Genomic DNA, 27,902 nt, shown 5'->3' with positions numbered 1-27,902 from the left:
TGTGCTGGGGTCGGGGGGAAGTTTGGGGAGCTGCCCCCCTGGCAGGCCTTGGGGTCACTGTCATTCCCATCTCCAGGTCTGGCTGCCGCCATCCCACCCTCCACCTCCACGCCAATCCTGTCGCTCTTCCAACTCTCGGCAGCTGGAGATGTCTTCCACCAGTGCCTCCGCCTCCAGGCAGACCCTGGGCCTGACTCTTGTGCCCCTACAGTCTCCTGGAGCCCCCAGGCCACTGCCTGCTGCAGCCAGTGGCTGAAGGCCTTGCTGGAGGTGCCCCCAGCTCCCCCTGTGTGGGCTGCACCCACCTTCTCCCACCGCCGTCTGCTGGGCTGTGTGGAGCAGAGGGAAGTTGAGGGGAAAGTGCCAGAGGGTCTCCGGGCTGCCATGGCCGAAGGACGGCTCCTGCAGCAGAGGGACCTGGGCTCGCTCCCCACTGCAGAGCCGCCCCCCGCCCCAGAGCCTGGCCCCGACGATGAGCTCAGCAAACGCTTGGAGGCGGCCTGGGAAGGCCAGGCGGCTGCCTGGTGGGAGAGGCGGCAGGGCCGGAGCTCAGGGCCCAGGCAGCAGCCCAAGCGGCACAAGCGCCGCACGCAGCTCTCCAGCACCTTCTCCTCGCTCAGTGGCCGCCTGGAGCTCTCGGACGCGACCAGCCCTCCTCCCAGCCCAGACCCTGAGGCCCGGCCTCGGCCCCCAGGGACCCCACCCTCCCAAGAGTTGGCCCAGGAGCACTGGGCCCGGGGCGTCCCCTCGGAGCGGCAGCAGACCCTTCGGGACTATATGGCCAAGCTCCCGCTCCGAGAAGACGCCCTAGAAGATGCCTCTGCGCCCCCCTCCCAGACCTCCAGCATCCGGGCCACCCGCTCCAGGCAGCGGACCCTCCAGGACAACACAGCCAAGCCACCACTCCAAAGGGACACCCCAGAAGGTGCCTCTGCGCCCCCCTCCCAGACCTCCAGCATCTGGGCCACCCGCTCCAGGCAGCGGACCCTCCAGGACAACACAGCCAAGCCACCACTCCAAAGGGACACCCCAGAAGGTGCCTTTGTGCCCTCTTCCCAGACCTCCAGCATCCAGGCCACTCCCTCCAGGCAGCAGACTCCCGTCCTCTCTGGCTCTCAGCGAATCCGGAAGAAGCCCCGCATGGGCTTCTGAGGGCCCAGGGAAGCTGCTGCCCCTCCTCCAGGGAGGCCTTGGTCCTGCACCAGCTGTGTCTTCGTGACTGAAGCTTAGGAAACAAAAAGAGAAGCATCTCCAGGGTGCAGACCTTTCTCCTTTTGAAGGCCATCGTGCCTGTGGGAGGCGTCCAAAGATGACCTGGAGCCAAGTCAGAGGACTGGGGACAACCACACAGCAGTTCCTCTTGTCGTCTGCACCTTTGCCTGGAGGCGCTTCCACAGGCACGTTGGAAACGCCCTCGCGGTCCAGTCCTTGAGGTCAGTGTCATTGGGATTCCCTCCAGGAGACAGGGCTGTGCTTGACAGCAGGGGCTCCCTGCACACGAGCTGGGGTCTCCGTGTACCCTGCTGACGTCGGGGTGACAGTGCTAGCTCCTCGCCGTGGCCGGGGACGTGAAATGAGACACGGGGGAGCTGCGGGGGCGGCGCTCGGTGGGAGTTGGCAGCCGCTGGCGGCTGGTTTGTGTGTGTTGGGCAGTGTCTGCTGTGGTCTAAGGTTTCGTAGAGGGAGACGCTGTGGATTGCACTCAGGGACCGAATAAACTTGTCAGCTGAGCACGGTTGTGGACGATCAAGTTTCTTAGACTGGGTGGCGTGCCCTTCGGTGGCTTTTGCTGTCTAATGCATAGAGTGCGCCTCCTCCGTGGTTCTGCAGCTCTGCCGGGAGACTGCTCTCCTGCGAGGGGAACGCCCTCAGAATCATAGCGGGCACAGGATCTGAGAGAGGCTCCTCATCGCAGGGGAGAGAGGAGTGGGTCTTTCTCAGGGCAGGGGATGAAAAGAATCACGTGACTCACACGGATGTGAAATAACCCAATAACACCTCATCTGCCATGGATACTAAAATTTGTGTAATTTTCAAATGAGACATTGCAGCATACAATTTATAGCAGACAACCGGGGAGTCGGTTATGCTTGGAGAATCAGGAACACAGCGCTGTCCCACACTAGCAGAGGCTGCCAGAGCAGGAAAGTGAGCCGTGCAACTTGGGCACGTGTCACAGCCGAGGCGCCGAGCGCTCGCAGGAGCTGCCGCTCTTTGGAAGGAAAGGGAGCCCAGCCAGGGGGTGACCTGCACGCAGGGGTCGGGGGTCAGGCCTTGGCCCAGCCGCCGGCTCCCTGTCCATTAGTGCAAGGGCGGGGACTCCCTTGAGGTTCAGTCCAAGCCAAATTCAATGTCCTCCCGGTCTGCTCCCGCCCCGGGCTCCGCCAGCTCCTCGGGCTCTGCCAGCTCCTTGGGCTCCGTCTCAGGCTGCGCTTCATCCTTTTCAGTGCCGTTTCCTAGAGAGTCAGGAGAGAAGATAACTCATTATTCTTGGGAAATTGCTCACCCCTCATCTCTTCCCGGGTGCAGGCCTTGAGTCAACCACGCAAGCTGGCCTTCAGAAAGAAATCTGGTGCCGACTAGTGCTGGGTGAGAACAGGCACGGCTGTTCAGCACACGCCCTGATGGGGACCCCCCAAGGCAGCTGTGCACAGGCCCCAAGCACGGGCCAGGCTGATGGGCCAGCCTGTGGCCTCACTCGTCCCACCCAGTCAGGCGCCCTGCCTGGGGACCCTCCCTTCCCTGCCAGCGGCGTCTCGCATGTCATTCCTCCAAATCCTGGACCTTCACGTAGAGGACCCGTACCCTCAGCCTAGCTCTGGCCCTTGTTTTGTCCCACATTCTCAGCCTTTCACCGGTCCCCTCCCCCCCTCAGAAGCCTTGGTCTGGAAAGGCTAAGGATGGGGAGGGGGAGGAAGGGGGTGAAACACAGGCTCCCTAGTCCTGCCTGGACCTGCTGAACAAAATGGCCAAGATCCGCATGCCATAAGCAGCCCTGGCGATGCCCACTGCCCGCCGGGAATGCGGCGGCCCAGGCCAGCAACCGGCAAGTGGCAGCCTTGAAGAGGCATGAACTTGGGAGCGTGATCTGCAGCGGCCTCCGTGTCCGTCATGAATGGCCCTCTCCGAGAACACGGGATTCCAAGGGCAGAGGCCCCCCTCTGGGTTTGGGGAGTAGACAGTTCAATTCCCCACTCTCAGAGCTTTCGGCCCCTGTGATCTTGAAAGCAGAGTGGCATTACCTGGAGGAGAGGCTGAAAGTAGGTCACTGTCCCCGTCCTCGGTGCAAGGGGGTGATGTGTCCCTTTGGCAGGTCGTGGGCGTCGGTGGTGGCTCTGAAGGCCCGTGGTCATCAAGCTCCTGGACCAGTGGGTGTGAGGACTTGGTGTCTCCGCGTTGCATCCCCAAGTCCCCCTCTGCTGCTGCTTTGACTATGTCCAGAAAGGGCAGCTCAGTCTTCCTGGAGGTGTCCTTGGAGATCGCGAATATGTTTGACAGGGTGTCCGTGGACGCGTCTTCCAGCAGTGGGAGGGAGGTGCGGTCCAGCTCAGAGTCACTGTCATCACTCAAGCCCGAGATGGCTGTAATCTTTGGAAAGCACATCTTCTGTTAAAAGGAAAAAAGGCGTGTTCCAACATTTCTGTTTTCACAATAGTCACTCTAAAATGCACAATGCTAAGTCTGTGATTTTATCTATCGCAGAATATTCTGTTGCCACATACAAGAAAGGCCGAGGGGGCACAGCCGTCTGCCCTGGGAAAGTCAGGCCCCAGCATGGGCAGTGCCTGGCCAGCCGTTTCTGAGCCCCCAAGGTCGTGGTGAGCTCTATGGCTGCACTCCTTCCCCACGCTCTGTTGGGTCTCCACGCTGCACCCCCTCTGCCCACGCTGTTCCCACTACACCAACACCCATGGGCCCCTGAACAGGCCCACCTCTGAGCCTTGGCCTCTGGCTAGCATAGCCTAACCTGGCCACATGTATTTAAATACATCCCAAGGACAAAGAAATGTTGTCAGGTAATTATGTAGAGTACATAGTTATTAAACATGAGTGACAAAACGTCCAAGAAAACCCGAGTGGTTAATCATAAAATGTTAAAGAAGAGCAACAGCCAAGAGCTGTCAGGTGAAAACGGGGTGCAGTGCGTTCGTCACAGAGCATCCCACTCTCAAGTCCAGGAGATGCGCTTTGTCAGTGACAAGACTGGGAGGGAAGGAGGAATGACGCTGAAGCGGGAGGACGCGTGAGATGACCTTGTCTGGGTCTTCCAAAGGTTCGCCGGTATCAACATCTTCCAAGTCAGGCAGATCCTGAAAGAGCAAGTGAGCCCGGGTCACCAGGAGGGCGGACAGACCCTGCACGTCGGACAGGAGACTAAAGTATCTACGCAGTCAGTGAAGCCTGAGTTCTGTGCAAGAAAAGTGAGGAGGAGAAGGGAGGAGGGAGGTGCCCCCCACCGCTGGAGCAACCCCGTGCACACTCAGAACCTACGCGCCGCGCCTCGAGCATCTGGGCCTGACCAGTGCAAGAGATGTGCAAGCTGTGATGTGTGGGGGGATCCCTGCGTCTTTCTCCGTGTCACTTTGTCATCAGAGACACAGCCAGTTCATCAGGGGAACCGATGGGGCCCAAACCAAGCGCACCTCCTGTGTACCACTCAGTCTGAGAATTCTACGTGGTATAACACGAATATATTTTAGACCTCCCCCAAACTGAGAGGGCTGGACTGTTGCGTGTCGTCATTTTGGGGCTCTTCATCTATAGCGACTGGTCCTGCATGTGAGGCAGGCAGCATAGTGTGTGGTTAGTGCATGCACTCTGGAGCCAGACTGCTTGGCTTGGTATTCCTGCTGCACTGTTGCCTAGCTGTGTAGCCTTGGGCAAGTTGCTTAACCTCTCTGTTTCTCAATTTCCTCACTTGTAAAATGGGGATGATAATAGTACCCACCTCTTAGAGTTATCGGAAGGTTAAATCAATCAATACAAGATGTGTTTAAAACAGTGCCAGGCAGGGTCAGAACAATAAGTATTAGCTATTGGTGGTTGTGTATACAGTTGGTTCTCAAAAGTTACAGATTAATTGCCCAGTTTTGTTTCTTAGTAAACACAGGCCCAGAAAACTAGAAACCTGCTCTGAAAATTGACCAGGCTCAGTTTAACTCTTATTGATCCACGTGCAATTGTGAAGTTAGCAATGAGACGCTGGTTCAGCTAACAAGGGAGGCGGCCCCAACACAAGGTGAGGCAGCCCCGGGGGACAGACACTGGACAGTCACGTCAGGAAGCCGGAGCAGTGGCAGCACAGGAAGATGGCGTTAGCCGCTCCTGGGCGGCTGTCCAAGGAGGATTAAGGCTCGGATGACAAAATGTGACTTTCTCAACCATTTCGTGTAGGGCCAGCTAGACAGAATGGCTGTGCAGTGTAACAACTTCGGGGAAAACAAATCAGGGCTTTGCAGATACAGTTAAGGGCATCACTGGGCCGGCTCTTCTCAGACTTGAGTGCACACAGCTGTGAACCACTGGGCGGGCTTAGCAGAGCGGGGCCGGCGGTCTGCGTTCTAACCGCTCCAGGGGCTACCCAGCCTCCCAGTCGGGGCCCACACGGCGGGCAGCGAGGATTTTGCAGTTTGTATCTGAGCTGATACCGCCGGTAAGGCAGACACTCATCTCCCGATGCAGCAAGTACGTACGTCGATGAAGTGCTGCACCTCCGTCTCCAGGCTGAGGGTCCCCACGTCTCCAGCTCCATTGAGTTCTGTATCTGAGGCGCCCGCAGGGGCCACGATCTGGGGCATCGATTCTAAGGAACAACAACAAAGAGTTAACAACTCTGGAGTTACTTTTACACGTAGTGGTGAGGTCGACAAGCCAAGGTTAAGATGGGTTCCAGGAGCAGAGGAAGGACGAAACCCTCCTCAGGTCTGAAAGGCCAGCCCCTATGGCAGAAGTCGCAGGAGTCCAGCTTAGGGCAGGCTTATAGCTACTAAGAAAGGAGAAGAAAGAGCTGCCCCCTTTCTGTAACCTGGAGATGACAAATGAGCTGAAAGTACCAGCCAGGGCTGGATGCAGAATGCACAGGAACCTTGGAAAAGGCACGATGGATGGGCAAGGAGACCAAAAAAGCCAATGGCCTCAAAGGCCAACTTGGGAGATGGAGAAGAGGCCAGCGGGAGACTCACGTTCCACAGCCGTGTCTGGGAGGGCTGAGCCCCCCGCCCCGGGCTGCCTGGTCCTGGCAGGGCACACGCCCCTCCCACTGCACCAGTGTCAGGGACACCTGTTCAACAAGCTCAAGGTTGCCTGGGGATGTGGAATCGAGACAGGCTTCTTTCTCCAGGCCCCCCTCTTCAAGGTTCCCACGGCTGTACCTCGGGTCCTGTTCTCCGCTTTCTCTTCACTCTCCTGGATTCCATTAGGATGTTAGAGGTTAGTGGCCCAACTCTTCTGATCACACATAGGTTCAATGTGTCCACCCTGAGTGCTGGCCATGCCACCCTGGGGCACCAATTTAGAATGAAACAAGGAAGGGGGCAGAGGACTTCCGTGGTGGCTCTTGTGGCTGACCCCAGGCCCCGAGGTGGCCTGGCCCCTCTTGACCTTTGCTCACAAGGCCCAGTTCCCGTGGTCTTCTCCACTTGGCTGCCCCATGGCTTCTTGAACTCAGTACTTCTAATTACGACCACACTCTGCTTGCCCTCCAGCCACCAGAGACACAGTCAATCTCCCTACGCCCCCTTCCTAAGGTTGTTTTTATTTCCCACATACATTTTGTTAAAGACTCTAGGCTCTGAGATAGATTTTTCAGATATTACTGAACAAAAGCAGGGGATAATAAATCCAAATGACTAATGGAGCACTATTTGGAGGTGGGGAGTGGGATGGAGCCAGCATGATCTTGAAGATTAATTAAAATAGGGCTCTCTTGGGCTAATCGTCGAGGATGGTCTGCTCTGTCCACATCCTTTCGCTGGAAAGAATAGTCACGCATTCCTGGCGCCCTGGGTGTAGCCCTTACCCTCTGGCTGGCCTCCTTGGCCTGGAGACCAGGGGTCCTTCTCTCAGACAGTAGGGACCTTCGCTGTGGGGGACCTTCTGTTCTGGGCCAGACCAGCTCAACTCCCAGACAGACCTCCAATGCTGCTCAGGCTGGAGACAGAATGTTTTCCGTCTCCCAAGGCCCTGTGGACGGGCCTGTTCCAGGCCTGGGCTCAGCCCCACCAGCCACAGCCACCACTGCGGCATCCCGGGCAGTCCTGGGTTTATCTGTTGGTCGGCAGAACCCGAGGTACTTGGCTAGACCCTGCTGGGGGTTTCTTTCTCTAGATCTGCATCATCTACTACGGTACCCAGAGCCGCAGATGGCTACTGAGCCGTACGTGTGTTCATTTTTAATAAATTTAAATACTGAAGCAGTTTAAAGCAACTCGCTTCTTTTAGTAGGAGTATATTTCACTTTAGCCTTTGAAAAGTTAGCATCCGAATTACTGAGATGTGCCAGATTTTGAAGACTTAGCGCAAAAAAAAGTAAAGCGTCTCATTAATAATTTTATATTGACTTAAATTATTGTATTTTAGATATTTCAGGTTAAATAAAATATACTGTTAGTAGTTTTGCCCGCTGCTTTTTACTTTGTTTAATGTGACTGCTAGAAAATGTAATCGCGGCTCCCGTCACAGTTCTGTGGGCAGCTGCTCTAGATAATGAGCCGACGTGCGTGTTTTATCTTACAGACACAGTGATCCCAAGTGGAAGCCAGCCCCGGGGGGCACAGACGCTGACCCGGAGGCAGCGGTTCCTGCCAGAGCCACCAGGGCCAGCACCTGTGCTGTCCGCAGTATCTGTTACCTTCCCAGGCAGCTCCGACGGCTGCTGGCGTAGGGGCCTCAGCTGGGGGTGCCCCTCCTGGCTCTGGGCCTTCAGTCTCTCCCTTGACATCCGCAGGCAGCTCCTCCAGGAGACTCGACTCTTCCGGGAAGAGTTCATCCTTGGCCTCGAAGCTTTCCTTGACAAACAACTCCATTTTCTGCCGCCTCTCTCCATCCTCGCCAGGCTCTTCCTTCCCCTCCTTACCAGCATCCATGTTCTCTACGTTGTCAGATGGCAATTCCCCTGAACAAGAGAAGTCCAAAGGTGAACTGGGCACCGTCCTGGGAGGACAAGGGTGTCTGCACATCTCTTGGGGACACCAGCAAACTGCTGAGACTGAGCACTGGGGAAGCTGTCAGAGATGCAGTAAAGAACTGCTTAACAGTGGTGGTTGCACAATGTTGTAAATGTACTAACTGCCACTTTAAAATGGTTAGTTTTAGGTTGTGTGAATTTCATCTCAATTAAAAAAAAGGTCAGGGGCCTCCGTGCTTTCCCATGGAGATTCGCACAGAAGGTCTCTCTCCAACAGGGGGGCTGCAGCTGCCTGCCTGGCTCCCCAAGTGCAGGACCACCCTGTCCCCTCGCATTTATCCTCTATCACCCCTGCCTCAAGCTCCTGCCACCAACATCGCTTCCACGGTGGCCATCTTCTTCATAACCCACGACTTCCTGCCACCTTCCAGGTCAAGGCTAGTTTTCAAGGCCCTTCTTGATATGATCTCACCCAACCCAGGCAACCTTATAAGACTTCCCAGTTTACAGCTTAATTCCAAACCTGGGTATCTGGGCCTCCTCTTTGCCTCCCCAGGGAAACTGGGGGCTCCTTGGAGGAGGCAGAACCGTATCCTCTCACTCTCTCGGAATCTGCGACAGTGTCTGCATGCTGCTCCACCTGTGTAGAAGAGCTTGCCCCCAAGGGTTGTGTGCAGAGTCCTATTTATTTATAAAGGCCCCCCCATATGGGCAGAGAGACCTTTCTGTGTGCAGAAAAATGTTAGATTTAAAACGACAATTGTAGTAATGAAAAATCTTAATAACAATGAAAAAATCAAGATTACCATAATCCTCTGATTGAAAGAAGGCATCAAGGGTGCTGACTGAGCCCCAGTGTACATGCTCACTGCTTTTACTGCTGTTAATGGCACCGGCTGTGGTACTTAGGAAATCAGTACAATGCCATATCGCTTCGACATGAAGTCATAAGACACATCTGTGGTAGACAGAATAATGGCCCCACAAAGATGCCCACATCCCAGTCCCAGAATATGTGACCTCACATGGCAAAAAGGACTTTGCAGGTGTGATTAAGATTGAGAATCTTGAGATGGGGAGATGATCCTGGATTATCTGGGTGGGCTCAGTGTGTGACAGGATCCTTAAAAGAGGAAAGCAGGGGTGCCAGAGCTAGAGAAAGATTTGAAGGTGCTGTCCCATTGGGCTTGAAGAGGGAGGGAGGCTCCATAAGCCAAGGAGTGCAGGCGGCCTCTAGAAGCTGGAAAAGACATGGAAGCATTTTCCCCTTGCGCCTTCAGAAGGAAAATAGCCCTGCTGACGCCTTGATTTTAGCCCAGTGAGACACGTGTCGACTTCTTACCTACAGAACTGTGGTAAGATAATAAACTTGTGTTGTTTTAAGCTCTTAAATTTATGGTAATTTGTTATGGCAGTCATAGAAAACTAATACATCATTTATTTTGGAAAACTGAGGCCATTTTAACAAATTGTGTTTTAATTTCTAAAAGCAGTTTGAAACTGCACGTAATTGTTGGGGCTCTTCCCTGTTCCTGGCAGGTGGCTGAGGCTAAGTACAGATGGATCCACAGGTATGTGAGCAAATAGTCAAACACACACACACACAAATCCCAGAGAGGAACGACGAGTTCGAGCTCTGGCTGCTCCTTCTATCTGGAGCGCATACCTTTCTCTTGGCTTGCTTTCTGTCGTCTTCTCTCCTCAGCCTGCTGCTTGAGCATCGCTAAGGCTTCGATGCTGTCTCTGATCTTCTTCTGCTCTCTGCTCTCCCACTGCTGTCTCTCTTCTTTCTCAGCTGTGTACCCTCCCCTAGCCCAGGCCTCTGCACAAGCTCTGTTTAGAAGGATAAATAAAGAAACAGAAATCGGGGAGGTTTGAATTTTCACAGGTGAAAAGTAAATTCGAAACATATACTCTCTGATCAAACTTGCTCATTTTCCCCAAAATCAAACTAAAGGCACATAGGACATGTGACTGCAAGGATAAAAGTTAACATGTGTACATTTTAATCTTTAAAGTCTAGGGGGCTGGCCCCATGGCTGGTGAAGTTAACCCATGGTGGTTAAGTTCTGCGTGCTTTGCTTCGGTGGCCCAGGTTCAGTTCCCAGATGCAGACCTACACTACTCATCAACAGCCATGCTGTGGTGGAGTCCCACATACAAAATAGAGGAAGACTGACACAGGTGGTAGCTCAGGGTGAATCTTCCTCAGCAAAATAAATAAATAATAAAGTCTAATGGTTTGCAAAGCCATCTAGATATGATGCCAGAAGCACAAGCAACAAAAGAAAAAATAAATCGGACTATATCCAAATTAAAAGTGTTTGGAGTGCAAGAATGCCATAAATAAAGTAAAAAGACAACCCACAGAATGTGGGAAGATTTTTGCAAATCATATAGCTGATAAGGGACTTGTATCTAGAATATATAAAGGACTCTTATAATTCATTAATACAAAGACAACACAACTTAAAAATGGGCAAAGTTTAAAAGAAGAAGACCAGCCACAGACTGGAGAAAATATTTGCGAGAAAGAGAACTGATAAAAGGCTTGTATCCAAAACAAACAAACAAACAACTAGTAAAACTCAAAAATAAAAAAAAACAGACAACACGATTAAAAAGTGGGCCAAGGATCTGAACACCTCACCAAAGAAGACAGGCAGATGGCGAAGAAGCTCAACATGCTACGACATTAGGGAATTGCAAATTAAAGCCACAAGGTACCATAATGCCTATTAGAATGCTAAATTAAAATCCAAAACACTGTCAGCAGCAGGTGCCGGGCTGGGATGTGGAGCAACAGGAACTCGCACTGACTGCTGGGGGGGTGCAGGATGGCACAGCCACACTGCAAGACACTTTGGCAATTACAAAGCTGAACATAATCTCACCGTATGATCTCAAAACCACCCTCCTAATTATTTACCCAAATGAGCTGAAAACATGTGTCCCCACAAAACCTGCACGTGAATGTTCATGATAACCAGAGCAGCTTTATTCATAATAACGAAAACGTGGAAACAACACACATGCCCATCAACTGATGGGTAAGTAAAATGTGACGTAGCCAAATGGAATATTATTTTGCAGTTAAAGAAGTGAAGCTCCGACACAGGCTGTAACACAGATGGGCCTTGGAAACGTCACACTGAGGGAAGGAAGCCCGACACAAAAGGCCACATACTGTGTGAGTCCATTTACACGAAACGTCCAGAACAGGCAAATCCATACCGACAGAAAGTAGATTTGTGGTTGCCAGGGGCTGGTGGGGAGAGGGGAGTGACTGCTAGTGGGTAAGGGTTCCTTTGTGGGGTGGTGAAAATACTCTAGAATTGCTGTGACGATGGTTGCACAATTCTGTGAATAGCCATGCATTATACACTTTAAGTGGATGACTTATATGATATATGAATTATATGTCAATAAAGCTGTTTTATATATATATATATATGTATGTATATATATATGTATGTATATATATATATATATTTAAAAGTCTAGTTTAAAAATATGAGGCTTAACTTTAGAGAGAGGAAGGCAATCCCTACTGGGAAAACCAAAGGTACAGAAGGTATTTGGAACCTGTGAGACAGAGTTTTGCAAAGGATACTCTAGCAGAAGGAGACCACAAGTCACCAAGACAGAAGATGCCAAAAAGAATAAACTGCGCTCAGGTCTACTTAGCACATCAGTGGGAAAGCCTGAGACCCTTTTATCTAGGAGCATTCATCCAGCAGACACGTGCCAGGCGCTACTCTAGCGGCTGGGGATACAGCAGGTCACGTAAGAGATGACGTGGCTCGCTCTGTTAGAGCTGCCCCTTGATGGGGAAGACAGACTCTAAACGAGGAAGCAAATACAGATCAGAGACTGGTGAGTCTAAGGAGAGAAATCAGGCGGAAAAGGTACTCCTTAGATACGGTTTTCGGTCATGGAGATCTCAATAAGATGACAGGTGAGCAGACACCTCCAAACACCTGTGAAGAACATCCCAGGCAGGAAGAACAGCGAGTGCCCAGCGTGGGACAGCTAGTGAGTGGTGGAATGAGGTCCAAGCCCAGCTGAGTCTGACTTCTGAACTGGAGTCGTGCGATACTATAAAAGGCAGTGGGCCTCGTTGCGAAGTGTCCGGCTCATATCCCTGTTTACCCTTCCTGCTGGTCAGCACTGCCCCAGTGCCAGCCACTCCCATTGGCTCACTCCTCCTATGAGCCTGTGAGTAACAAGCCCACATGTTACTCACAGGTACTCACAAGGACTCTGACAGCAACTGTTGTCCCCACTTTACAGATGAGGAATGTGAGGCTCAAAGGTTAGCGAGCCCACCCAAGGGAACATAACCCCAGGCTGCAGAGCTGGAATTTGAAATGAGTATGCTGGCCCACTCGCTGGCCCCTGCCACCCCCAGGGCCAGATACCCAGGGAACTGGGTGCGGCTCTGCCAACTTCCCAGAAGCAGGTCTTCTTGCTTTCTCACCTAGTTGGAACAGAAGCTCTCATTTCTGAAATATTTGTGAGTCTGACTTAAATTTGTGAGTTAAAAATATATTACCAGCTACATTTCTTTTTAAATGCTGTATAATTCAAAATTCCCCTTCAAGCAGTTCATATTACTGAGGCTTTATTCTAAGTTAGGATGAATAGTGACCTAAATTAAAAGGTAAATTAAAAACACGGATAAAAGTAGTGACAACACACATGGCAGTCCGGGTTCAATATTCCTAATATAAAAAGAGTTCTTATGAATCAATAGGAAAAAGCCCCCCAAAAGGCAACTGGGAGGGAATCATGAATGGAGTGTCATAGAGGAGGAAAGATAAACGTTTCACAAAGATGGTAAAAATGACCAACCTCATCAGTTATCCAAAAACGCAAATTTAAAACGAGATAACATCTTCACTCATCAGTTAACTTGGCAAAGGTTTCTTTTACATGCCTATGTCTGGTGAAGTTATAAATTGTTACAAACTTTCTCAAAAACAATTAAAAAATATTTATAAGCATCTTTAAAAAGGCTCAAGCCACATTCTTTAATCCAATAACACAACTCCTAGAATTCCGTCCCAAGGAAATAATCAGCAACAAGGTCAGAGACTTATATGCAAGGATAGTTATCAAAGGATTATGAAAAATCTATGAATAAGTGTCCAAAAAAGGGAATGTCCTATTATGGACAATGACATAGCCATTAAACTTGTTTCCAATGAATATTTAATGATGTATGAAAACGCTCAAAAGTCAGAATCTTAAAAATGTTTACTATTAAGCATGCTCAACTATTACATTTTCAAATGCGATCAAAAGGCTTTCTCTTCTTACCTGTCCTTTGGGAAGACTGGTCTATCGTCCAGGTATGTTAGGTGTTTCAGTCGAACAGTGACTGTCCTTCGATAGTTAGGAATCTGCCTAATAACTGGGTTTCCCATCAAATTCAGTACTCGCTGTAAGCACACAGGCAGAACCAAATTAATTACTAAAATATGGACGTGATTCAAATATTTCACATGTGCTGTGCTCTAAGAATAAATAAACAAAATGTATTTCCTTAAGCGCAAAGGAAGTGTCACAATCATGTCCTGACGACTTTATACGAAAAGCCAGAAGGTTTTCACTGTCTTTGTGCCATCGGAACTGTCCTAATTATTGGGTGGCCCTTTCTTCTGCTCGAACTTCAGATCCTCAGTCTCATTGTCCTTCCAGAACAACATCGGAAAACCTTTCCGGAGGCCGTTTCCCAGTGCAGTGATTACATCCATTTTGCTCACCCACCTCTTTTACCGAAATTAATCTCAGTCTCATTGATTGTTCTCTCCTTCCCAGCCAGGACCCATTTTAAGAAAACGTACACGGCGGCTAGACAGATAAGAAGCAATGACTCAGGGAAAAGGATGGAAAGTGCCTGCTTACCCACTACGAGGGCCTATCTCGCCAGGCCGACAGATCTCCTGGATGTCAAGTTGGGACCAGGAAGGAGAAAGGGATGCAGTGGTGCCAGTGTGCCACCCCTATCTTTAAATACCGTCACCTCCTCTCCTGCCTATGAAACTCAAAGAAGGTGACCACTAAGTGATGTGTGGGTGAACCATTTAAAGTCAAACTGATGAAATACTTTGCATATCTGAAGTGGTTTTTGTTGTTGGAGAAAATAAATATATTATAAACTAGTTAGTTTAGCATTTCCCAAACTTCATTCTCATACCACCTTCACCACTCTTGTTATATTTTCAAGTGACCTGTCCTGGGGGGGCTGGGGTGGTGGGAGCAGTGTGTCCCAGGGGCAGGCACTAAAGGGGTGTGTGGTGTGTGGCGAATTTTAAAACCATCATTAAAAAACTGTAAGGCAGACTGCTTCTGCTCTGGGCTGAGCTGTGCCCCTCTAAAATTCATATGGTCCAGTCCTAGCACCTCAGAATGTGACTGTATTTGGAGATGGGCCTTTAAGGAGGTAATTAAGATTAAATGAGGTCTCTAGGGTGGGCCCTAATGCAATATGACTGGCGTCCTGATAAGAAGAGGAGATTAGGACACAGACATGCACAGAGGGACAACCGTGTGAGGACACAGGGAGCAGACGGCCATCTACACGCCAACGAGAGAGGCCTTGGAAGGAACCAACCCTACTGACACCTTGATCTTGGACTTCTAAACTCTAGAATCATTAGAAAATAAATTTCTGTTGTTTAAGTGACCCAGTCTGTAGTACTTTGTTATGGCAGCCAAGCAAAAAAAAAAAAAAAAAAGAAAGAAAGAAAGAAAGGACAAGTATTATGATATAACACAGCTTCGCATCATTGCCATGTGCCGGCATTTCTAAACTAGTCCTTCTTGACGGTTCGCTCTGCAACTTACTCCTGAACTATGATTTGCTTACTATTTTTCTTTAAACTGACACACTTTTTCTTTACTTATCCATGTCCTAAGCAGTAAACAGTGAACTCAAGGGTTTTGTGTACTATTTATAATACATACACACATAATAAAGAGCAAGGAAGCCACCAAAGGCCACTGGAGTCGAGTCGAAAGGACTCAGGAGCCGTTTGGAGGGGTTGCACACAGGCCAGAAGATGGGACCATGTGAACATTCAACGTTAAAATGACAACAGGGGGTAAACCAGACCAAGCACTGTGTATATAATTCCATGAGTTCATAATGATCTTGAAAATGAAAAACACTTCTTTGTCCCTATTAGAGGCTCCAAGGTTCTTGATTCAGTTTTCTGAAAATTGATAAATAAAAGGGAAGAACCAGACATTTATCTTGGCTTCTTCAGTTTGAACTATATATTAGGGCACCGCTAGTTGATGAGGGAAAGTTCTTCTTTGTAGAAGCACTCCAGCTATAAATGCAGAAGGAATAGGAGAATTAGAAGATGGTCATTTGCGATTGCTAATGAAATAACGCGCAGAGGCAGTGTTCATCAGTGGCTGCTGAAACGAGTGGAGAAAGATCGATGGGGAACTTCATCACGACTGGATCAGGCTGACATACCTGAGTCCACTGGTCACTCTGAAAGTAACAAGAGAGGCCACCAGACGTGACGTGTCCTGTGGTGTGAACCAAAGCACACCCCAAAGTGAAATATTGAAGCTGCATCTGATCAAGCCTCTGGCTCCATCATCATTTTACAAGAAATACTGAGTATAGCAGAACATGTGAAATGACACCATGAGGATGACACTGACCACATCCAGAATGTGGCGAACCCCCAGAGGGAGGACCCGGATTCTAAGACAGATTAATGGGGGGGGGGGTGGACAGAGAAGGGGAATGTTGCAGATCAGGAGACATCTGAGTGACAAGTGACCCAAACATGATGTGCAGATCTGGTTGGACTTCAACAACCCAACAGGCAAAACACATTTTTGAGACAAAAGGGGAAAACTGAACGTGGACTGGGTATTAAATATAGTTATTATAATATTTTAGATATAATAGTGTTGTAATTGTGCTTTAAAAAATAGTCCTTATCTGTCAGAGATACACTGAAATATTTGTGGGTGAAACGATATGGCCCCTGGCTTTTAAGATACTCCAGCTAAGAATACAGAGAGGAAAAGAGTGAGAAAGAAGGAAAGAAGGCAAGAAGAAAGGAGGGAAGGAGGAAGGAAGGAAGGAGGGTAAAGAGAAAAGAGATTTGACAGCTAAAGAGCCTAATACAATGCAAGTTGTGTGCTTGTGTCTTACCAAATTGGGCATGCTCTCCAGAACACTCAGGATCTCGGGATCGCTCAGCTTATTGTGGGAAAGGTCAAGGACGCAGAGTTTCAAACACTCCTTCAGATGCTGAATGTCTTCCACCGTCTCTAAGTGATTGTGGGCCATCTGGAGCGTGTTCAGGACTGGCAGACAGGCTGGAAGGGGAGGTCAGCAGAGGTAGGCAACAAAACGGTATAAAAATGTTTCTGGCACATAATATAAATTTCTAAACCTCCCCCAGGGGCAAGTGGGGGACGTAATGGCATCTAGAAAGACCCCCGGTGGAGCATTCTCACAGAGGTTTTCGATGGTCTTGATGTAATTGTTGCTGAGGTTCAGAGCGTCCAGTTTCTGCAGAGGGTCCAGGTTCTCGATTTTGTGAAGCAAGTTCACTTGCAGGAAGAGGCAGCGCAGTTCCGTCTGGGCCTCCAGGTTCTCGATTTTCTGTATTCCATTGCACTCCAGCCAGAGACAACGCAGCCCCGTGTACTCTTCCAAGTTCTCGATGCGATCGAAACCTAGTGAGGGGGAAGGGCTCCATTAAGCTCCCACACACTCAGGGGCACAGGGGTCACCCTTGTTTTTGCCTGCCTGCCTAACATCCACACCTCCCTCCTCTAGTAACACCACTGCCACTGTTTCTTTCAGGAACATGCCTCTCCTGGTACTACCCCATGGCTCTCTGGTGGCCAGTCAGAATCACGATGATTCATTCCGGGCTGGTCACACTTAGTCAAATGAGGCCAACTTTGATGAATCCTGGGAGTCGGCTGGCTCCGTTGGAAGGAGGCAGTCTTTCTGCTGGAATTGCCAGCCTGGTAAGGCGGAGCATAGAGCTGCAGGAGCCACCTCCCCTTCATGGCTGGGAGTGGGTGGAGGTGAGGGGTGACCAGCCTGAAAAGAACCAGAGCAAAGCAGGGCCAAGAGATGGAGAGAAACAGCCTTGTGGAGGTATACAATGAGCACCAGGATCCAGCTAAGCCTGAAGCTGGTGCAAACTGCAGGTCTTGTTTTATTTTATTTTTCAGTTTTATGAGCCGAATTTAAGGTTAGGAAAACAAACAGTTGACAGCTTGACTGCACCCTCCTGAGAGACTCTGAGCCAGAGCCACCCGGCCAAGTCACCCCCAGATTCCTGGCCCTCAGAAACAGTGAGAGAGAAAGAGTTTGGGGATACTTTATTACACAGCACTAGATCACAGAGGCCCAGCTCTCTCTCAGCTCTTCCACCTCTCTGACTCTTCCTACTCCGTCTCACCAATTGAGTTTTCTTCTTTCCAGCTCTCAAATACTGGTCCCCTGGGATCTGCCCTCCTAAGTCGTCTTATTCACCACTACGCCTAGACATTGGGTGGAGGATTTTGGAGGGGGAAACATGGAGGCGAGGAGACCAGTTAGGAGTCGTTCCCAACCTTTAAGGAATTTGTGCTGCCGGAGCCCTTCAAGTCCCTCCCTGGGCACAGCACTCATCCCAGTGGCTGCCCGTCCCCCAGGACCCCAGAGGCATCTCTGCCACATCCATCTCTGTGTTTCCAGCACTGGGCACGGTGCCAGGCACCAGAAGGCACTCAGCAAACATTGTCTGACTACATGAATGAACACATAAACCGCTGATGGAGCAGGCGGGCCAGCCCACATTCAACCCCGACTGTCACTCTTCTTGACTCCCGCTAGGAACAGCCCCGTCTATGAACCTGAGTGTGAGTTTATGTGATACTGGACACCAACCCTGAGCCTTTGGGGATGCCGCTGTTCACGCCTCTGCGCTCTGAGTCACCCTCATCTTCTGTTTTCTACACTAGTCCTCAGTTCTTCACAGCACGTCCCTCCCAAGCCCAAACTCTTTACAACTAGCCTGTGGTCTGAAAAACCATGAGTCTTTTAGAAAATAAAAATAAAAGATGGCAAAGTGTTTCCCTGGTATGCATAGAGTCACAGTGGCCCCCTTTATGAACTCTGGTTAGGTAAGACTTTTTTTCAAAGAAATATTACTGCTTTTCCATAAATCTCCACTAAATTCTGAAATTTATACTTAAATATGATTTGGGAACTCCAGATGATGCCTGCAAGTAATTTTTTTTTTATCCCATTAGAGTCTTTCCACCCATCACGAGCCATCTCCATTCCCACATCCTGACCTTTAAAGTGTAAATACAACGTGTCATTCAGTGCTGGGGTAATGTACAGCTTGTGTTGCTTGCAGAGTTTTTGCAGGAAACTTTTAGTCATTCTGTTGAACGAAAACATGAACAAGAAATGTATTTCAACTTGTCAGCTGTTTCCAAAAATTCTTTAGAGTTTAGAAAAGAACTTAGAAATTTAGAAAAGAATTCCAAAAATTCTTTACCATATCCATTCCTTCCCCAAGTTCCACAGCATCACATATGCCTGATAACTATTTTAAGTTCTTCATTTTTGCGTGTGTGTGTAGTTTTCAGGGCCTCGTCCAATATTTGTTACTTTCAGTATTCTTAAAAATTGCAATGTATGTTCTCATAAAAATACTTTTAATAGTGTCATCAGGAGCTACTGATGTTTCTCTCTCCAGGTCTGGCATCAAAGCTGGGTAAACTGTGGTGAGTGGTGCCACAGAGGCAGCACCGTCCTTACTCCACTGCTAATTCTCAGACACTGGGACACTATTGAATCTCCATGAGCCTCAGTTTCCTTATCCGTACAAAGGGGTGCTCACACCTCTACCCGACTCAGTAAATGTGTGCTTATAAATGGCAGCAGCATGCCCACAGACCTGGGGCCGCGATCTTCCTTGTCATCTCTTTGGTTTGCTAAGCAGCCGTCTGACCTGCTGTCTCCACTCTGATTCTGCTCATTTTGGTAGGCTGTGTCAGAAGGACCCGCATTTGTTTCCTTAGGATCATTAGTTTCTGTAAAATAAGAGACTGGTTCTATAGAGATGAAGAAAGGCAAAAAAAAAAAAAAATCCCCCCAATTTCAACTTGATCAGTCACTGTGTGCTTTTAGTCTGGAACACCAGCACTCTTTAAATGTGTAACAGTTTTTCAGGCGTTGATAAGTACTATGGGAATATCACTTCTAAGTAGATCCTCTATAGAGGCTCTTGTACAGGCACAGAAGATTCATGTCTGCGATCCTTTAACAGGCAAAAACTGTTAACAATGCAAATGTGCATCCACAGGGACTGGTTAAATGAAACAATGAATTATTATTCTCCCGTGGGAAGGAACGTATCAGAGCTACCCCAATCAACATGGATAATTCTCAGAAACATATGGAATGAAAAAACAAGTTTCATAATAAGCACAGGATACCATTTATATATATTACAAGTACACAAATCAATGCTATGCTTTGTTTAAGGACACATAATGTATATAGTGAGAGAAGTGATTGGAAGAATCCATACAAAATTCTGGAGAAGGGGAGAAGAGAATGGAACTAGGAATGAGGGGGCAAAAGGAACATCAAATTTATCTGAAATGTTTTATTTCTTTAATTAAAAAAAAGACTTCAAGTAAATATGATAACAATATTAATCATTTTCAATTCTTGGTGGTGATACACGGATGTTTCTTATAACATTATCTGCTCTTTTAAAAAAGTTCTTGGGGGCCAGCCTCGTGGCGCAGTGGTTAAGTTTGCACGTTCCATTTTGGCGGCCTGGGGTTCGCCAGTTCGGATCCTGGGTGCAGACCTAGCACCACTTAGCAAGCCATGCTGTGGCAGGCGTCCCACATAGAAAGCAGAGGAAGATGGGCACGAATGTTAGCTCAGGGCCAGCCTTCCTCAGCAAAAAGAGGAGGATTGGCAGCAGATGTTAGCTCAGGGCTAATCTTCCTCAAAAAAAAAAAAAAAAAAAACACTAAAGGTTCTTTAAAAAACACACATACACAAGGGTCCGGCTTGGTGGCATAGTGGTTAAGTTCACATGTTTCCCTTCGGCAGCCTGGGGTTTGCTGGTGGGGACCTATGCACCACTTGTCAAGCCATACTGTGGCAGGCGTCCACTAACATACAAAGTAGAGGAAGATGGGCACGGATGTTAGCTCAGGGCCAGTCTTCCTCAGTAAAAAGAGGAGGATTGGCGGCAGATGTTAGCTCAGGGCTAATCTTCCTCAAAACAAAAACAAAACAAAAACAAAACACACAAAAAGAAACCAAAATGGTGGAAATATCTTTGGTAAAAAGAAAATGAGCACATTCAAGTGCACTTAATTCTTTTAAACGTCAGTCAAAATTGGCCAGTTCAAATGCACTTAATCTTAAGGGCTGCTGGTTGCTGTTTTCTGTGTGTTTGTGTGGTCTACTGAACGAGATTAAACACCGTGTGTGGGCCTGCGCCTTACACTTTCCCATTTCACACTGCATACAATGCCCAGCCACGAGAGGCAACAGAAAAAGGTTTGTGGAAGAAATAAAGAAGAGGTGCTCAGTATACATAGCAATTGATTGATTACATTCATAGCAAGAGCTACCATTTATTAATGGCCCACTGTATGCCAGAAACTCTATAATTATCCCTGTATAATTATCGCTACTCGGCAGATGAGGAGACTGCCCCAGAGCGAGCTTGTAAACTCTGGGCCAACAGCCATAAAGCTGGCAAGTTGCAGAGCTGCAATCTCTGCGAGTTGAACCCTCCAAAGCCTGTGTCTTTCCACAGAGCAACACGGCTTCCCTACGGCTTCTTATACGGGGCTCGCCTGGACAGTTGATGCTCAAGTTTGTTGACTCGGTTCAAAAACTGAAACATAAATCAGTTTCTTTAGTCACTAAAAGGTTTCCCTTAGGGCCCCAAGCCAAGTGGCAGCAGACGCTAAAGCCTGTCTTCTCAGCCCATCCCAGGAAACGTTAGTGAGGAGTCACCGCTGACCCCAGAACCTCTGCCACGGGTCAGGCACTGGACTGAACGCTGCAAATTCGGTCAGGATGTCCTGCACCGACATAGCGTGCAGGCTGGACGGGGAGAGAGCTTTTGATCTGACATGGTGATAGTGGGAAGGGGATAAATTCAAAACATTAAAAACTTGGGGGGGGGGTGGGTAGAGAAGGGTGTGTTGGGTAAGGGCTTGGCCTCCGGAGTCAGGCCGTCCAGGCGTGAGTCTACTGTGTCATTAACTGGCTGAGGGTAATCTGTTTGGAGCCTTTAAGCCTCAGTTTCCTCGTCTGCATGAAATGGGGGAGGAGGGCCTACTACAAAGGGCAGGCGTATGGCTCAAACGCGGTGAGCGCTGCGCACGCGTCGTTTAATAGCGGGGGCTGCTATTGTTATTATTATTGTTATTGTTATCGCCGGCTGTGAAGATCAGGTGTGTGGTGTGGGCGCAGCCCGTCGCCCCCCTCTCCTCCCTGGGGCGGTGGTCTGCACCTTCCTTGCGGTCCCCTTGGCCTGCGTTCCCGTGGTCACCGGCCGACTCCTCCGCGCCGGGCTCCGCGCCCAGCTCCCCGCCCGGCTCCACAACCGGCTTCTGCGCGCAGTCCTGCTCCGCTCCCCCGTCCGCCACCGGCTCCGAGACCTCGGGGTGCATGTTTACTCCGGAAACACCGAGCCCCCCAGAGCAGTGGGGAGCCCGGCTCCGCGGGGTCACTACGGCCCCCAGCCCCGCCAGATGGGCCCCGCTTTCTTTCCTTCCCCGCAGGCCACTGCAGCCCACGTCGTTGGCTGCCCAACGCCTCCCGGGTCGCCCGGGCAACCGCCGCGCACGCGCACTCGGACGGGCCCGCGCGTCGGGACGCCAGGGGCGGGTCCCGCAACGGCTCCGCCCCCGGCGCGTGCGCGGGTCACGTGGGGGCGCGGCCGGCGGCAGCTGCGGCGGCGTGACGGGGGCGGCGGCCGCGCGGTGGTGGCGGGAGCGGCTCCGGAGACTGCACCGCCTCTGCAGGTACCGCGCCCCCCGCGACCGGGCCGAGGGCCCAGACCCGCCTCGTGTCCTCGGCGCCCGCCGGGGCCTCGGCCCAGCCCTCCCTGCGCGTCCCACCACGCCCCCCGGGACCGGCGCCCCTCCGCGCCGTCGGCATCCCGGACCCCTCGTCCGTCCCCTCGCTCGGACCGCCGCCCCGCGCACCCCTCTTCCCAGACCCCCCAGCACCCCTTCCCCAACTGCACCCCGGCGTCGCACCCCCAGAGGACCCCCGCCCACTTCGGGGCCCGTGCCCTCCCGCGGGACCCGGCAGATCTGGGGCCCCACCCACCCCGAGCGCAGGCCCTCTCCCCAAGACCCCCGAGCCCCCCACTGGCCTCTGAGAGGCAGCCCTCGGTCAGTGCTGCTTTATTCTCGTTTCCAAAGGACTTGGTGTGAGTAGGACTTGTCGTCGTCTTTGTTCTGAATTAGAAGTAATTCAGAAGGGGGAGCTCTTGAAGGAGGGGCGCCGCCGGTTCGCGAGGCGGCGGTGGGAGGGGAAGGGATCTGGCCACGAGCGAGGTTGTCCCCGTTCCAAAGGAACGTACAGCCCAGCAAACCCAAACCCTGCAGGATGCCCGCTTGGAGGGATCACGTTGGGGGTCGCCAGCCGGGGCTCTGGACTTTGATAGACCTTGATGTGAATTCCCACCGCCCGCTTCTTAGCTGCGGGGTCCTGGCTAGGTTACTTTATCTGTGTAAGCCGCAGTGTCCCCGTGTGTAAACTGGGGATGGTTGTAACTCGCCCTCTTAAGATCGATGAGAGATCATGTGGGATGATGGAATAAAGCGCTTGGAAGAGTCCTTCGCATCAAGCCAGCTCTCAGTTTTAACCCTGAGCGCTACAGATAGCTGGTAACTAACACGGAAGGCTGCATTCCAGTGGCTGAGAGCTGAGGTTATTGAGCGCTTCTGTTCCAGGCACTGTTCGAGGTGCTGTATATGATCTATTTAATTCTCGTTATAATCTTAGGCAGGAGCTGTTATCCCCACATTTCCAGGTGATGTCAGGAGAGCGCAGAGGTGAAGCAACTTCACCTTCACCCAAAACACACAGCTTTTAGTGGGGAGCCTGGATTCGAATCCAGGAAGTCTTGTTTTTGGAGTCTCTGGTTTTAATCACTACAGTAATATTCCAGGGGCATAGAGTTCAACAGATTAGTACTTTTTAGTAGATTTTTTTATTGAGATAAAATTCACATAACATAAAATTCACCATTTTAGTTATTTAAAAGTGTAGTGTTCTTAGTAGCATATTCGCAGTATGCAACTATCATCACTGTTAATTCCAGAACATCCTGAAAAGAAATATCATCCCATTAGCATTCACTTCCCATTTCCCATTCCCACTGTCTCCGGAAACCCTAGTCTACTTTCTTGTCTCTGTGGATTTGCCTTTCCTGGACGTTTCATAGAAATGGAATCATATGATATGTGGCCTTTTGTGTCTGGCTTCTTTCACTCAGCATCATGTTTTCAAGGTTTGTCCCAGTGGAAGCATGTATTTTTATTGCTGAATAATATTCCTTTATGTGGATAGACCACATTTTCTTTATCCATTCCTCTGGATAATGATAATTGGTGGACATTTGGGCGGTTTCCACTTTTTAGCTCTTGTGAATAATGCTGCTATGAACAAGGCTTACAAGTTTTTGTGTGAGAGTAAGTTTTCAGTTATCTTGGGTATGTACCTAGGACTGGGTGCTGTTATTGTAATTTTTACTGCACAAATGGAGACCAGAAACTGAGTATTGGCTTTTGGATGAGAACTCCCATGTTCTGCTTTTTCCATTCTACTCCCCACTAATTCAGTTTAGTGGTGTACTAAAAATTGGCAAAGGAAGGTAAGGAAATTCCAGACAGTCATGGTACACCAATAATAACTTTGTCAAAGTGCTGACACAAAGTTTGAGGAGCTTCTTAGGTTTTTTTCTCCTTAAGAGTGAAATTTGAGCCTTGAACACAAAACAGTAACTGCTTCTGTTTATTAGATAAATACTTATCCGTAGCACCATGCCAGGTGCTGTGGAGGAATATTCAAGATGGATGTGATCCCAGCCTCACACCATCACACATGCAGATGGATTAAGACTTAAATCTGAAAAACAAAATTGTGAAAACTTTTAGAAAATAATCCAGGAAAATGTGTTTATGCCCTGGGGCTAGGACGGAATTTCGGAAATGAAATAAAGCATGGCAAGCACAAACCGTACGGGAAAAAGATTGATAAATTTGACTACATTAAAATTAAGACAGTTAATCAAAAGCGCTAGAGAGACACAAAACATAAAGAGAACTAGTATCTAGAATATGGAAAGAATTCTTATAATTCTGAAAGAAAAAGACAGCACCAGAGAAATTAGGGCAGAAGCTAAGAACTGGCATTTCATAGATGAGAAAACATAGCACATAAACATCACAAGAAAGCCTCTCAACCTTTATTAGTAATCTGGAAATGTAAATTAAAACTGTGATGAGCCACCCTGTGGGCAGAAGGTGAACTGGTGGACGTTGCCAGCCATGGAGGAGCAGGCAGTGTGGACTCACACTCGCCACAAGTGGGTGTGTAGATTGGTTCAGCCACTTTGGCAGTGTCTGGTTGAATACAAGGATGCCTTGCGGCCCAGCACTTCAACTCTTAGGCGTGTCCTTCTGAGAAGCTCATGCACGTGCGCCCAGCAGATGTGCATGAGGATGTTGATGGCACCAATGTTCATAATTGTAAAACTCAACGAAACAACCCAAATGCCCATTGGCAGTAGAATGGGTGTGTGAGTTGTGGTGCGTTCATACCATGAGAGTGTGCAGCCGGGAAGGTGCGGGAGCTGCAGCCACAGGAGCGTGGAGGAGTCTCGAGAACAGTGCTGAGTGAAAAAACAAGTCCCCAAAGAATGCGTGTTATGTGATTCCTCTACGTAAAGTTCCAAACCAGGCAAAGCTGAACACTCTGATTTCAGAATCCGTGCTGGGGGAACAGTACAACTATTAAAAAAAATAGTGAAGCCAGGGAATGATTGCAGTGGAATTGAGGAGGCGCTTTCCCCCAGGGTGGCGGGAGGGCTGTGATCAGGGAAGAAGCCGAGGAGGCTTCTCAGGCTGGTTTTATTTGTGGAGTAGGGTGGGTGCATGGGCATTTTTTATTGTTCTTTGAACTGTGCATAATAGGTTTTACCACTTTTGTGTGCATTTTTCTATTTTTTTAAATTACAGAAAAATTAGTTTTAGATACATTTCCTGTCCCCAGGAGGCCTGTGCTCTAGTTGGGGAACCAAGATAGAGATAGCTTAAACTCTTAAATAAAACATGGAACAGTACGGTAAGTGCCATGTGGGTGAGAGAGAGGGGCGCGCAGAGGCGGGCGTCCAAGGAAGGAGAGGGAAGAGGTGCGTGGGCCCTTCGCCCTCCGTTTGTGCCCAGGGCCTGGCGTGGCATCGGTGCTCGTCAGTGAGGGCTGGGATGGAGTTAGGAGAAGGAGTGGCACTGAGGTGTCTTGGAAGGACAGACGGGATTTGAGTGCTGAGAGCAAGGCGCATCCCGACTCTGAAAGAAGCAGGATTCCTAGGAGAAAATGTTAATGAAAATGCAGTCCGCAGCCCCGGGGCTTCACTGGGAGGTCGGACAGTGCCGGCTGCTGATGGGGGTGGAGAGGACCACCTCAGCTCTCCTCGGTCGGTCCAAGACCTTAGGGATCCCCGAGGCTGTTCTCTGGTTCCTAATGCACTTGACGGGTTTGCTTTAAGTGATGTTGCAGGATTTGCAACTTGTCTCTTCACTGTGTTAAAAACTAGACTGATAGTCTCTTTGTCCGTCTGTCCATCCATCCTTAATTTCCGATGGCTGCTCTAACAAATTACCACAAACTTAGTGGCTTAAAACCACACAGAGTTATTCTCTTACAGTCTGGATATCCGAAGTGAAGTCCGTCTCACGGGGCTAAAGTCAGGGTGTCAGCAGGTCTGTGCCATTTCCGGAGGCTCCGGGACAATCCGTTTGCAGGCCTGTGCCGGCTTCTAGAGGTGCCTGTCCTGTTTCTCTGCATCTTCAAGTCCAGCAGCCTTGGGCCTTTCAATCTCGAGCTGCCTCTGGCCTCTGCTTCTTGATCACATCGCCTCTGACTCCGACCCTCCTGCCTCCCTCTAATGAGGACATGCGTGATCACATTGGACCCACCTGGATAATCCAGGATCATCTCCCCATCTCAAGGTCCTTAATTTAATCACCTCTGCAAAGTCCCCTTTGTTTAGAGGTTGGAGGATTAGGCTGTGGACATCTCGGAGGGCCAGTTTTCAGCCAGCCACTCTGCCTCTCGTTGCGGGTGCTCTCCTTGTCTTTTTCCCATCAGACTTGCTTTCTTTTCTTTGAAAACATTTTGGCCAGCCTGTCTTGTGTTCTTTTACTGCCCACCCAGCTCTCATTCGTTGGGACAGCTTGGCCATGTCTGTGTTTCAGCCGAGACACCTCTACCCGAACTCTTGATTCATGGAGGTTTTTGTATTAGATTTGATGCCCTTCTCGCAGCTGCGCTGACTCAGCTAAACTGTGGGTCGGGATAATGTTACAGGCCCCAGCAGTGGAGGCCTTGGAAGAGGTCACTTTGCTCCTCACAGTTCTGACCATAATTTTCCCACGACACTTTTATAGTTTCAATGTTACCTTTAAGGGTTTTTTTAGACTTTTTTTTTTTTTTTGAGCAGTTTTAGGTTTACAGTAAAATTGAGAGGGAGGTACAGAGATTTCCTGTACACCCCCTGCTCCCACACATGCAGAGCCTCCCCCATTATCACCATCACTCACCAGAGTGGTACCCTCTTTATCAAGGATGAGCCCACACTGACACGCCATAGTCACCCCAAGTCCGCGGTTTACCTGAGTGTGTGATGGATGGGCCCTGGTGAGTGTTGCTCTCTGGAAGGAGAAAACGCCTGACAGACAGGGGAATTGCTCTTCTTTTCCGATTCTAAGGTCACTTCTGACTATTTTCCTCCACCTGTTTCTCTCATTTTGTTCACTGATGTTTCAGTTTTCTGTAGAGGCCAAAAAAAAGCTTTATAATAACTTTCACAGGTAGATTGTATATGGACCAGAATTTTACTAGTTTCAGTGTTGTTTCTAAGTAATGGATTGCTCTGAGTTTTAGACTAAAACCTATCCACAGAAAAATTAACTAGTCAAAACCCAAAGCAACTTAAACGCGGCTCGATATCTATATTTTGGTAAGCTTCTAGACTTAAATGTGTAATACACTCCTTCAAAACTGTGCTTTCGTGAGCTTTCAGGGCTTTGGTGGGGAGTCCTGATTGCTACCTTCATTAGAAAGACATTATTTTCCATCGTGTACCGAAGGGTGGGGAGAGTGCTGAGAGGATGTCGGGAAGGGATAATTTCCCGTCACTTTCCATTTACAGTCCATTAGGGTGAACACATGAGTGAACATGTCTGGTGTGTCTGAGGAGCAGCAGGGATCAGTCAAAGTCATGTGCTCCCGGTCCAGCCTCGCCTTGTCCCCATCTGGAGGGACCAGGGCTCGGGAGTCCTCACTCTTGTGCCTGCACTGCCACAGCCCCCACTGCTGCCAGCTCCCTTCCGTGGCTGACCCCATTCGCTCCCTCCCTGGGCCTCAGGGACTCACTCAAGGAGTAAGACCAAACACTTCTGTGTGACGTCAAGGCATTTCTCCGCCTGGCCCCCTTTCCACCCC

General features: G+C 49.6%; 3 protein-coding genes across 19 annotated transcripts in view; 2 read left to right on the top strand and 1 right to left on the bottom strand.

Moving 5' to 3' along the window:
- The window catches only part of TAF1C (TATA-box binding protein associated factor, RNA polymerase I subunit C), a 17,051-nt gene extending 7,534 nt beyond the window's left edge, over positions 1–9,517 (top strand). For 10 of the 14 annotated variants that reach the window (XM_008530742.2, XM_070613945.1, XM_070613940.1 and 7 more), the window contains one exon: positions 77–1,731. In XM_008530742.2, the coding sequence (XP_008528964.2) occupies positions 77–1,152 (1,076 nt within the window). In that variant the 3' untranslated portion in view covers positions 1,153–1,731. Of the gene's footprint in view, positions 1–76; positions 1,732–7,734 lie in introns of those variants that run through there. The other 4 variants (XM_070613942.1, XM_070613939.1, XM_070613943.1 and 1 more) reach the window with 2 other exon arrangements.
- Positions 2,005–22,103, bottom strand: DNAAF1 (dynein axonemal assembly factor 1). Its single transcript, XM_008530739.2, has 12 exons — positions 21,673–22,103; positions 19,075–19,210; positions 18,464–18,555; positions 16,622–16,843; positions 16,314–16,480; positions 13,448–13,569; positions 9,792–9,958; positions 7,850–8,113; positions 5,694–5,803; positions 4,254–4,310; positions 3,243–3,606; positions 2,005–2,456 (listed from the first exon to the last, which is right to left on the bottom strand). The coding sequence occupies exons 1-12, from the start codon at positions 21,830–21,832 to the stop codon at positions 2,332–2,334; spliced, it is 1,986 nt and encodes a 661-aa protein (XP_008528961.2). The 5' UTR covers positions 21,833–22,103; the 3' UTR covers positions 2,005–2,331.
- The window catches only part of HSDL1 (hydroxysteroid dehydrogenase like 1), a 20,720-nt gene continuing 14,883 nt past the window's right edge, over positions 22,066–27,902 (top strand). For 2 of the 4 annotated variants that reach the window (XM_070613955.1, XM_070613953.1), the window contains exon 1: positions 22,072–22,186. The gene's annotated coding sequence lies outside the window, so the exon portion shown is untranslated. Of the gene's footprint in view, positions 22,187–27,902 lie in introns of all 4 variants that reach the window. The other 2 variants (XM_070613952.1, XM_070613956.1) reach the window with 2 other exon arrangements.

Source organism: Equus przewalskii, chromosome 3, assembly GCF_037783145.1.
Source record: "Equus przewalskii isolate Varuska chromosome 3, EquPr2, whole genome shotgun sequence".
In the NCBI taxonomy this organism is placed as follows: Eukaryota; Metazoa; Chordata; class Mammalia; order Perissodactyla; family Equidae; genus Equus; species Equus przewalskii.
Note: the sequence above shows the minus strand (reverse complement) of the source record. Positions and strands in the feature narration are given on the sequence as shown.

Bases quoted from the DNA above. Each gene is read 5' to 3' on its own strand.
- DNAAF1 (XM_008530739.2), bottom strand. From the start codon at position 21,832: ATGCACCCCGAGGTCTCGGAGCCGGTGGCGGACGGGGGAGCGGAGCAG. The intron at 18,556-19,074 runs GTCTGTGGGCAT...TTCGTTCAACAG, and splicing joins AAGGAAGATCGCGGCCCCAG to AATGACTAAAAGTTTCCTGC. The intron at 5,804-7,849 runs GTAACAGATACT...GTTGTTCCTTAG, and splicing joins CGTCGGAGCTGCCTGGGAAG to AATCGATGCCCCAGATCGTG.